At 37.2% G+C, this 12,282-nt stretch overlaps 1 protein-coding gene across 1 annotated transcript; it reads left to right on the top strand.

Annotated features, from left to right (window-relative positions):
• LOC107776461 (glucan endo-1,3-beta-glucosidase 13) lies at positions 1–5,113 on the top strand. The gene is made up of 4 exons (XM_016596362.2): positions 1–297; positions 2,524–3,795; positions 4,560–4,590; positions 4,681–5,113. The coding sequence occupies exons 1-4, from the start codon at positions 240–242 to the stop codon at positions 4,808–4,810; spliced, it is 1,491 nt and encodes a 496-aa protein (XP_016451848.2). The 5' UTR covers positions 1–239; the 3' UTR covers positions 4,811–5,113.
• The last annotated feature ends 7,169 nt before the right edge of the window (positions 5,114–12,282 follow it).

Genomic DNA, 12,282 nt, shown 5'->3' with positions numbered 1-12,282 from the left:
ACAGACATTCACAAAAATACACAGTCCTCTATTTCTCTCTGTCTCTCTGCAATTTTTGCAGTATTACACTCCTCTCGAGCTCAATGAATACAAGTAGTACTACACTTTACAAAGAGCCGTTGTAAAAAAAGTGTACTTACAAAATAAAGGAGTGAACATTTTTGTTTTTATATATTGAGCTAAATAAGAACTCTGAGCTGAGCAGTGAAGAAAGAGCAAGATTTCTTAGAAGAAGTAAAATGATAAGAGGATTTAGAGTCATAATTTTTTCAACTTCTCTGCTCTTATTGATTCTTGGTAAGTTTATCCTTTTGCATTTCTTGAATGAAAAGTTCAGTTTTTTTTAATTATTTAGGTTCTTGATGCTACATTTCACTCATATTAACTTGTTGTTTCAGCTCCCATATCAAATATGTTGTTGAGTGTTCCATAGTTGCTTTAGTCATAAGTGTTACTCCATCTGTCTCAATTTATATGATACATTACAGAATAATATTTTTATATATTTAAAAATAATTTAAATTTAAAATTTTCATTTTACTATAGTTAGACAAATGAAAGTGAGTACGTGACGGTTAAAGTTGCTACCATGTGATTACCATATGACCACTAGGTCATGGATTCGAGCCGTGAAAATAGCTCTTGCGTAAAGACAGTGCAAGACTTCATACAATGTACCCTTGTGGTTTGGCCCTCCCGGACCCGTGCCTAGTGGGAATGTACCCTTGTGGTTTGGCCCTCCCGGACCCGCGCCTAGTGGGAGCTTAATACACCATGCTAAAATAAGTGGAAGGAGATAATTTTTCTAGTAACCTAGGATCCCCCCCCCCCCCTTTCCTCTTTTGTAACTCCATTTTGTGTATATATCTATTCTCTGGTATAAAGATGAAATGAAATGTTGCAGTAAACTTTGACCAGCTTATGCCTTGCTTCATTTGGGGTTTTTCATTGAAAAAATGTACAAAATTTAACTGTAAATCCCTGTTTAGGTGTATTGAAATGTTAGTACCATGCTTTTGCTCCTACTTATGTTAGTGTAAAAATGTGTTAAAGGAACTACATTATTCTGGTGTTTTTTTTTTTTTTTTTTTGGTTCTCCTATTTTTAACCCTCTTTTTTATTTGTTTCTTTTTGTTTACCTCTGCTGATCTTTGTGGGAGGGTAAATTCTTCTACATGACTTGTCAGCATATGTGAAAGGAAGGACAGAACCTGTTAGCTGAACAATTATTGATCCATTATTTATGCATTAATGTGTTGCAACTGTTTTTGTCTGCTTTCAATAATGTTGGCTTTATAAGCAGTGGTGGTTGCATTTCGAATGCTGTTCCTCTAGCTTTTTTAAAAGAGTTTAAGTTATATGCACGGATGGTGTAAAGGATTTGTTGGTAATTATATAATGTGCGATGATGGAAAGTGACAATATGGAACATTTTATATTACTAATGAGCGTTGATTAGTAATATAATTTAAATGGTAAGTAACCTGCTATAACAAGTCAAATCTTAGTGTATATAACTTAAACGTTATTAATAGTGTTGATTGAGTTTGTATGATAACAAGATGTTGAATTTGTTGTAAAATAATGTGCCATGATGGAAAGTGACAATGTCGGAAACAACCTCTCTACCTTCATAAGGTAGGGGTAAGGTCTGCGTACACACTACCCTCCCCAGATCCTCACTTGTGGGATTACATTGGTTTGTTGTTGTTGATGGAAAGTGACAATGTGGAGTTAATCAAATCTCATGTGATTAATTTGCTTTTTTCTGGAGATCACAGATCACAATTCCTAGTTAGTATTTGGCACTTCTCGCTTGGTTTTTTTTTTAACGGTTACTAGATTTCCTCTTCATGTTTGTCTGCTAATACTCGGAAATTAAAATTTGACCCGAGGGAGATTTAGAAGTTGGTGCCACTAGATTTGCATACAAGTTTCAATCTTTAACGAGCGAAGATGAATGAATTAATTGTCAAATGAATTAATTTGCTTTTTTCTGGAGATCACAGATCACAATTCCTAGTTAGTATTTGGTACTTCTCGCTTGGTTTCTTTTAACGGTTACTAGATTTACTCTTCATGTTTGTCTGCTAATACTTGGAAATTAAAATTTGACCCGAGGGAGATTTAGAAGTTGGTGCCACTAGATTTGCATACAAGTTTCAATCTTTAACAAGCGAAGATGAATGAATTAATTGTCAAATGGATTCATTCGCCTGATTGTTTCTTTTTATCAGCGCCGCACATTGCAAATCAAAGCAATGTGTTTCTTTGGCTATATTTTTTTTTCTCTGAGGCGAATGGTCTCTTACCATCCTTTACATGACCACTTTCCAGAAAATAAGGCGAATGAACTATATGCTTGAGTAAAAACCATACTTGACCAACGGCGTTAGCAAAAGTATGAACTTTGAGACTAACTGAATGCAATATAGTACAATCTGTGAGTCAGAATATAAGATCTTATCGTCTTTGCTTAAATATTCCTTTGCTGTCTATTGATCATTCTTCACTAAATGGCAGGCATTTGCAGAGCAAGCAAAGTTGGAGTTTGCTATGGACGAAATGCTGACGATCTTCCTACGCCTGATAAAGTTGTGCAGCTCATTCAACTGCACAACATTAAATATGTAAGGATATACGACTCTAATATCCAGGTCCTCAAGGCCTTTGCGAACACCGGAATTGAGCTTATGATTGGAATTCCAAACTCAGACTTATTGGCGTTTGCTCAGTTCCAGTCCAATGCTAATACATGGTTAAAAAACAGCATACTTCCTTACTATCCAGCCACAAAAATCACTTACATAACTGTTGGTGCTGAACTCACGGAAGCCCCAAATAGTACATCTGCACTGGTCATACCTGCAATGCAAAATGTGTTGACGGCTTTGAGAAAAGCTGGTCTTCATAAGAGGATTAAAGTCTCTAGTACGCATTCATTGGGCGTATTATCCCGGTCATTCCCACCTTCCGCAGGGGCATTTAACAGTAGTCATGCCTTTTTTCTAAAGCCCATGCTGGAATTCCTTGCAGAGAATCAATCACCTTTTATGATCGACTTATATCCATATTACGCATATAGAGATTCTTCGACTAATGTATCCTTAGACTATGCTCTATTCGAGGCATCTTCCGAAGTGATTGATTCCAACACTGGTCTACTCTACACGAACATGTTCGATGCCCAGCTTGATGCTATTAACTATGCTTTAATGGGTCTGAATTTCAAAACAGTTAATATCATGGTCACTGAAACAGGCTGGCCATCTAAAGGATCTCCAAAAGAGACTGCCGCAACTCCAGATAATGCACAGACTTACAACACAAATTTGATACGACATGTTATCAACAATACTGGAACTCCCGCTAAGCCAGGAGTGTCGATTGATACTTACGTTTTCTCGTTATTCAATGAGAACAGGAAGCCTGGTTTAGCATCCGAGAGGAACTGGGGTTTATTTTTCCCGGACCAGACAAGTGTATATAACCTTGATTTTACTGGAAAGGGTGTTGTAGACGTGAATACGGATGGAAATGCTACCAGTTCAAATGGAACCTGGTGCATCGCTTCATCTTCTGCTTCTGAAGCTGACCTTCAGAATGCCTTGAGTTGGGCTTGCGGTTCTGGAAATGTCGACTGCTCTGCTATACAACCTAGCCAACCTTGTTTTGAGCCTGATAACACTGCATCTCATGCATCTTATGCATTCAATAGTTACTACCAGCAAAATGGAGCTACTGACATCGCTTGCAGTTTTGGAGGAGTTGGAGTCAGAACGAATAAGAACCCAAGTACGTAAACAAAGATCCATCTCATACTCTTCACCCAAATCTATTTCCAATTAGGCTGCAGGTAGTGTTAGATCTTATTAATTTAGGATTACATCTCTTTGCCTTAGATATGGTCTTATCTTATTCTTCCTAGTCAAAGACAAAAGGTCAAAAATTCGGATTATTTAACTATCTCATAAGTTGCTACTTATATCCAACTATATTTTCGCCCGTCAAATTTTAAAACGGCTCATATTACTTCAGTGTCAATTGTATATGTAGCCCATATGCTGTGGAAGTACAAAAGCAACAAGTATATTTTCTGCAGCTACCTGGTTGTTGTCATGTGTGTGAATTGATGAAAAACGACCTTCTGGAAGTTGAGACATTAATAAGTTTAGATTGACGTTTTAAGTTTGTTGATGAACTTTTGCCCTTAGGGCTTTAGTCTAATGGTAAGTGCAGCGCCTCATGTGTGGTTATGGGTTTGAATCTTGCCACTGACATAGTATTTAAGTGGAGACGGGTAGAGGTGGGACGGTCCATTATCCACCGAGTTTTGAACTGTGCGCCATTGGCCCTCAGGATTACTCGGTTATCAAAAAAAAGTTGTTGATGAATTTTGCTGATGGATAAGCACAACTTCAGTTGCCTTCGCTGAGTAAACAAAATGACATTTGAAATGTCACTTATGTGTTGGTCATGTACTGTACTGTATCCTTGTTTGAGTTTTTCAGAGAATTCCTCAATATGTTCCCATCTGACTGCTGCTCTTTGCAATGCAGGTTATGACAACTGTCTATATGCAACCACTGGGTATGTACTTCTAACTAAATCATTTTTTCACATACTAGTATATTCTTGCTCTTTGATTGTGTTGTTCATTATTGGTCTCAAATTTCGCAGGGGTAAAAAGGCTATCGCTACTAATGCAACGGCTAGTCCTACCAAGTCTTCATCATCGCCTCGTAGGAGTTCCCAGTGGACTCAGCATCTACTTATAGCTTTTCCTTTGTTCCTCCTGGTACTCTTCTGATATAACTTGGTTGGAGAAGTCTCGCGTAAATGGACCCAAGATTAATCCGAAAAGAAAAAAAAATTAAAAGCAAGGATAGTGCAAGGAATCATAAGTTTGCTTCTCAAATGTATTGCAGATTCCCACAGATGCACAAATTTTGTATGATAGCCAAGGTGTTGAACTTTGGGAGATGTAAAATAGAAACCAGAATTATTCGAACTGGAAACATTAGTAAACTATTTTGTTGATTCATTGGCTAGCAAACTTAGTACTAATTAATTCATTTTAGTGAATCATGAATCTTGTTAAGCTAGTTTATCACACTGTTTTACTTCTGTCATGTAATGGAGTTTTCACAATTTTCCTCATTCATTAGTATTTCAAAAAGCAAGTTGCATAGTATTTCTTTTAGAACATATGCAATCTTGAGAGGTCAAGATCAGAAAAGTTGGCATAGCTACAAGATTTTATTAGTTCATTTATGAGGACGAAGTATTCAAGTCTTCAATATTAGTACAACAAACTTTTTCATTATACCATTCAAGTTTTCGCCCTAATTTTTCATTAGGACACGAAAAATTGAAAATCATCATCAATTCCTATTTTATGGTCCTAAACGCCAAAAAGTGAGGAACAATCATGGTGAAGCGATAAGTATTATTCACTTTGCCATAAGTATTATTTCATTAGATCGTTTCTGATGGCCCAACAAATATTTAAGCAATTCTTAGCCCGTGGCCTCATGAAGATGTCCTAGATTCCTCTTATATGCCCCGAAAATGCCAAAAAGCGAGGACGGGTTACGGTGAAGACATGACTATTGTTTATTAGGTAATTAATGATGGACCCACAAAATTTTAAGCGATTCAAAGCCATGACTTCGACATGACCATTGCTCGTTTTTTGGCATTTAGGGCCAAAAAACTAAAATTCGGGTCGACTCCAAAATTTTCATGTGCTATACGCCATCTGCATGAATCCGGACTATTGGATCCGAATCGCCTAAAATTTTATGGGGCAATAAAAGATGACTAATGAACAATAGTCACGACTTCGGCATGATTGTTCCTCGTTTTTTTTATATTTTAGGGCAAAAAATTGGAATTCAGGTCAATTTTCAAATTTTTGTATGTTATAATTCTCGTCATCTGCATCAATTCGAGCTACCGGATCCGAATGGCCGAATATTTAGTAATGCCATTTATAAATGACCTAATGAACAATAGTCATGGCTTTGTCACGATCGTTCCTTATTTTTTGGGCGTTTTATGGCCAAAAACTTGAATTCGGGTCGATTTCAAACTTTTTGTGTGCTATAGTCCACGCCATCTGCATGAAACTGGGTTACAAGATCCAAATCGCCTAAAATTTTATGGGTCGTAAAAAATGATCTAATGAATAATCTTCATGGCTTCCGCATGATCGTTCCTCGTTTTTTGACATTTTAAGACCAAAAAACGATAATTCAGGTCGATTTCTCAATATTCGTGTGCTTATAGTCCACGCCATCGATATGAATACGGGTTATGGGATTCGAATCGCCTAAAATTTTGCGGGGCCTTAAAAGTAACCTAATGAACAATAATCCTGGCTTAGGCATGACTGTTCCTCGTTTTCGACATTTTAGGGCCAAAAAATTAGAATTCGGGCCGATATCAAAATTTTTATGTACTATAGTTCATGCCATCTGCATGAATCCTGGCTATCGAATCCGAATCGCCAAAAATTTAGTGGTGCCGTAAAAAATGACCTAGTGAATAATAGTTATGGCTTCGTCATGACCGTTCCTCGTTTTTTGGATATTTTAGGGCAAAAAATCTGGAATTCGAGCCGATTTCAAAATTTGTGTACTATAGTACATGCCATATGTATGAATCTGGGCTACCGGATTCAAATCGACTAAAATTTTATGGAGCCCTCAAAAATGACCTAATGAATAATAGTCATAGTTTCGGCATGACCGTTTCTCATCTATGGGCATTTAGGGCAAAAAAATAAGAATCAGGCCGATTTTAAAATTTTCGTGTGCTATATAGTCCACGTCGTCTGTATGAATACGGGCTACCGGATCTGAATCGAATAAAATTTTGCGGGGCAGTCAAAATTGACCTAATAAACAATGGTCATGGCTTCGACATGACCGTTCCTCTATTTATGTTATTTTAGGACCAAAAAACTAGAATTCATGCCGTTTTTCAGATTTTTGTGTGCTATAGTCGACGCCTTCTGCATGAATCCGGACTACCGAATTCGTATTACCTAAAATTTGTGGGGCCATAAAAGATGATCTAATGAATAATAATCGTGAATTCGGCATGACCGTTCCTCATTTTTTAGCATTTTAGGCCAAAAAATTGGAATTCGAACCTATTTCCAAATTTTATGCGCTGTAGTCTACGCCATCTACATGAATACGGATACCGTGTCTGAATCGCCTAATTTTGCTGGACAATAAAAATGACATAATGAACAATATTTATGGCTTCGACAAGACCGCTCCTCAAATTTTAGCATTTTAGGACCAAAAAACTAGAAATCGGTCCGAATTCTATTTTTTGGTAACGATCATGCCAAAGCCATTACTATTGTTGATTCAATCATTTTCGATAGTCCCGCAAAATTTTAGGCGATTTGGATCCAGTAGCCCGGATTCATATAGATGGCGTGGACTGCATACAAAAATTTTGAAATCGGCCCAAATTTCAGATTTTCGGCCCTAAAACACCAAAACACGAGGAACAATACGGAGAAGCAATGACTATGCTTTATTAGGTTGTTTCTGATAGGCTCTTAAAATTTTAGGCAATTCGGGGCCGGTGGCCCGAATTCATGAAGATGACGTGGATATTAGCACAAAAAAAAAGAAATCATGTTGAATCCCTGTTTTGCGGCCCCAAAATACCAAAAAAAAAGGAACGATTCTGGAGAAACAATGACTACTGTTCATTAGATAGTTTTCTGATGGGGTGAAGAGCGCAAAATACAACACGAAATTGATGCTCGTTAGCCAAAGATAGTATACTAAAATTATCGTCTCCATAGGGATAGGATTTAAACAATGCTCTAGTAATTTCTGGTTTAACTGATATTCAGGATGATCAAAATTTGATTTGGAATGATTACGAACTACGATTAATTACTAAAGTAAAGCAATTGACAATTGACTGAAACAAACTAGAGATTAGCACAATTGGTTTCTTATCAATGTGAGAAATAAGGGTCATGACAAGATAGGCGCAAAATAGCTATTTGGGATCCAATTCTAGTTCAATTCATTTTAATGTTTTAATAAATCTAACGAATTCACTCGATGATTAGTTCAAACGTGAAGTCAAGATTACTCTTCCGATTAAATCTTAACTCTACGAAGTGAACTAATATAAGCACTGTGAAATATGCAAGCATGCGTTAATGGTTTAGTCTTCAGGAGAACGTCTCTCGAATATTCTCCTAACTTGATTTAAGCAACAATTCAACAAGCTCTTTCGATTACTTAAGAGAATCACTAAATTAAACCAAACAAAATAACTCAAGATAATCACCACAATATTCCTGTTTTGATTAAATAAACTGGTGAATAAAAGTGTAAACAATTCAAAGCTCCATAAATGAATTCAAGCAAAGAACTAGAGTCAAAATCCACAAATTACAATCAAAATACCATATCCGTCAAACCTTAAGGGAAACTACTCCATAATTATGGAGGAAGTCATCGCAAATATAACTAAAGAGTAAGAAAGCATCAATATAACGTTACAATCTAAACTCTCGTATTGAATTGATGGAAAGATGATGAAATCTTATGTCTTGTAGCCTCTAATGCTCTCCAAAAGCATTCAAGGTCAAAAGTCCCTTCAAAAACGTCTTTTTGGTATATTTATACCATGTAGGAGTGGGCTACAACAAAACTACCCTTTTTAAGCCGAAACAGGAGAAATACTCTGAGAAAATTGTACAGGTGTGTCGCCACAGGCGGGGCGCTAGTGGGGAAGTTCAGAAAGCGACTTCTGACCCTCGAACACGATCCCGGTTTAATTCCTCGGGCTTTACTCAAACTTCAAAGCTACAACTTGTTCGATTTAGCTCCCGATTATCTTTTTAACTCAGAATCACTTCCTACAAGGCACAAAACACATAATAAGTACAATTCACTATCATTTAAGCTCAAATGCAAGTAAAATGTAGTAATTCGAGTGCAAAATGTTTCTAACCTATCATCTGTCGACGCCCCCTTTTTTTCCAACGTGGAGTCGAAATCGGGTATACGACATTGGGAAGGACAACTCTATTCCCTTTCGAGAATTGGGTTTATAAGTTGAAGAGTCTCCACCTAATGATTATAGTGCATTAGGACACTTTTAAGAAAGGTTTGAGTTGGAAAACCGGAGTTTGGGTAAGGGCTAGAAATTATCTCGAGGGGAAGGTGTTAGGCACCCCTCAAGATCCACTAGTGTGGTCCCGGCCATGTTACAATTGTGACTTTACAAGTAAACAATCAAGGCTCAAATAAAGACTCACATATAACATTGCAATTAGGTTAAAAACTTTTGAAGGTAAGTAGAGAGGGCAGAAATTTGAAAAAGATTTGAAGAGTTTTACAAGAAGAGATGAAAGCAAATAAAGGGAGGGGGTCCTAGGTTTATGATTAATATGGATCACTTCAATGCAATATCCAACAATCACTCCTCAGAAGAGGGGTCACACGTGATATTAGCACGCCGGTCATCATATCCATATTCTACCCTTCCCACCCTGTTAAGGTATTAAAGCGCGGAATGATATCGTTACTTATTGCATGCTATTACCCGACCCAATCCTATCAGTCTCGGAGGCATTGAGACTACTAATCCTAAAGGGGAGGGAGTTGGGGCTTTTCAGAGTTTAAAAAGGGTAAAAGTCTAAGGCGACAAACAAAAAATACATAAGCAGTTAGGGGAAAACAAATAGCAGTTAAAGGCTCAAACAGGCCTCCTTACTTAAAGGAGCAAATTATCTAGCATGACTTCAAATACTGGTTATAGTCTGATTTAAATTAAAAGAGCGTGAGGCAGACTGATTTATTACATATTTCAGATAAGAAGTCCGAATCAGACCTGCCTACTGGTTGGAATTGTCAAAGAGTGATGCAGTTATAAAATTTTACCCTAAGGCTTGCCTAGACGTTAAACAGAACCTATAAGCATGATATCTATCAGTTTCAGAAAAACAAAGAGAGTGAACTGATTGCAGAAAAGATTTGTTAGTTACAAAAGCATAAGTTCTGCAGGTGTTTACACGTTATTGCTACTAATTTTAGACGAATAGGCGGTTCAAGTTAGTTAACAGCTCCTATAAGCATGCTTTCTAAGTGTCACTAATTTTAAACACTGTTATTGCTTATGCAAGAATCCTATAGGCATGTTGTCTACATGCAATTGATTAGTTATTTAAATCCTATAATAGGTTTGCCTAATGACGGATGCAGAATGCAGAAAGTCCTATAGGCATGGTGTCTATATGAAGATGCGGAATTTTAGAATCGGCTTACAGGCATGGCATCTATTATGAAATTGCAGAAAACCTTATGGACATAGTATCTATATGAGAATGCAGAAAACCCTATAAACATGGTATCTATATGAGAATGCAGAAAATCTTATGGACATGGTATCTATATGAGAATGTAGAAAATCTTATGATTTATAAAATGCAGAACTTTAGAAAATAGTAATCTCTATAGGCATGATCTCTAGATGAGATGCAAAATTTTACAAATGATAACCCCTATAGGCATGATATGTACCCCTTTGCATACAGTTCCTCACCCTTTTCCACTAGCCGACCCCAAAAGTTATTACAAATTATTATAACCCAGAATGAATAAGGAAAAAAAAGTAAAATAAAATTATATCAGAAATCTAAAAATCCCAACCAAGGAGAGCCTGATTCAGACTTCTGTCTGAAGCATGAAGTAAACCAACTCCAAAGATCAAGTTCCAAAGCCCTTATCTTATTTGGGATGTGTCAAAGTTCCCAAAAGTTTCAAAGGGCTTCGGGCAATGCTTACACCCCCAAATATATTACAGAATCAGATTATAGTGCAGTGCGGAAGGGCCAACCCTCAAATGTCCAAGTTCAGAGGGAACTCAAGGTCCCAAAGCAAGGCTCATAGGAGGGGGGGGGGGGCAGAACTTATAGTCTAAGAGTAGGTGCAAGTGCAGGGGAGGGGAGTGATAAGCTGGTGGTCATGCCAAGCAACTTGAAGTACTGGCACACCCCTGACCAACTTGTCATTTCAAGTTGAGGAGTTAGGGCTTATTGAATGCTAGGCTCAGGCCTGGGCAGCCATTTAAGAGGCTACTAGATCATGAGCCTTAACTCAGCATACATAGGGGGTAAGGGTAAGGGATTCATAACAGAAACAATAGACAAAGGAAAAGTGGGCAAAGGACATGATCAGCAATAAAACATACTGACACCCTTTACATGGGGTTAACATTCAGTTCATGGACAACAACTCATGTTGCCATGCCCTGAATCCCCATTTACAAACACATAAAGGGTAAAGGTATAGGGATCAAGCACTCGCAAGAAAGTAAAGCAAACAACAGCATATGAACATCTCAAACTTTGCAGGTAATAGGCATAGATGTAAAGGTTCTAAGTAAACACATTAGGATGATTGCTAGGAACTGAGTTAGGACATACCAGTAAAAGAGCAAGAGCAGGATGCAAAGACAAAGTAGTAGCAGTATATTAGCCTTGACTTTCAGTCGGCTAATAATAAGCAGGAGCAGAGAACAACAGTAGAGAAAAAAGCAAGAGGGAATGCAGGTTTTGAAAGTAGTAGTAGTGTGTAAGAGTATGCAATTCGAAAGTGTGTTGTAAAAGTATTGAATTGTCAGTACATGGTTGTAACATTTAAGGAAAGAAAATCAATTAACAGCCAAGAAATCAGAAGTTGAAGATTTTGTATGAATGAACCAAGTTAGAAAGAGGGGAAAGATTTAATCTTAAGGAAAATCAGCAAACAATCAATTAAACCTTTTAACAGGAATTCTGAATCAATCACTAGCTTGAAAACCCTTTTGAAGAAAGATTCTTCACATATAAAAGCATAACGACACGAGAAAGAAAGATTGTCATGCTCTTGTGAAATCAGTAGAAAGAATCTAGTGTAGAAGAATTTTAAAAGTTCAGAATTGTATGAAAACAAAAGGGGTCCTAACTCAGTTCAAAGACTCAAAAATTAGTCTGAAAGAGTCAAGGGTTCTCAAATAGAACCCTAGTTTAATCACACGATCAAACCTCGGCAGAACCCCCAAATTCTAGGGTTTCCACCTCGAGTCAAATACATAGATGAGGAGGCAAGTAGTCGAAGCAGGCTCAGAGATTTCTTTCAGAAACTCATGAGAAAACAAGCAAAAAATAGTAGAAAGTTCAAAGCAAACAGAGTGAAGAAACTAATTCGAAGTATAATGAGATTAGAAGAAACAGTAGAGGAAAACATG

The sequence above is a fragment of the Nicotiana tabacum genome, chromosome 8 (genome assembly GCF_000715075.1).
Source record: "Nicotiana tabacum cultivar K326 chromosome 8, ASM71507v2, whole genome shotgun sequence".
Classification (NCBI taxonomy): Eukaryota; Viridiplantae; Streptophyta; class Magnoliopsida; order Solanales; family Solanaceae; genus Nicotiana; species Nicotiana tabacum.
This window is presented reverse-complemented; position numbering and strand designations above follow the sequence as displayed.

Bases quoted from the DNA above. Each gene is read 5' to 3' on its own strand.
- LOC107776461 (XM_016596362.2), top strand. From the start codon at position 240: ATGATAAGAGGATTTAGAGTCATAATTTTTTCAACTTCTCTGCTCTTA. The intron at 298-2,523 runs GTAAGTTTATCC...ACTAAATGGCAG, and splicing joins TCTGCTCTTATTGATTCTTG to GCATTTGCAGAGCAAGCAAA. The intron at 4,591-4,680 runs GTATGTACTTCT...CAAATTTCGCAG, and splicing joins TGTCTATATGCAACCACTGG to GGGTAAAAAGGCTATCGCTA.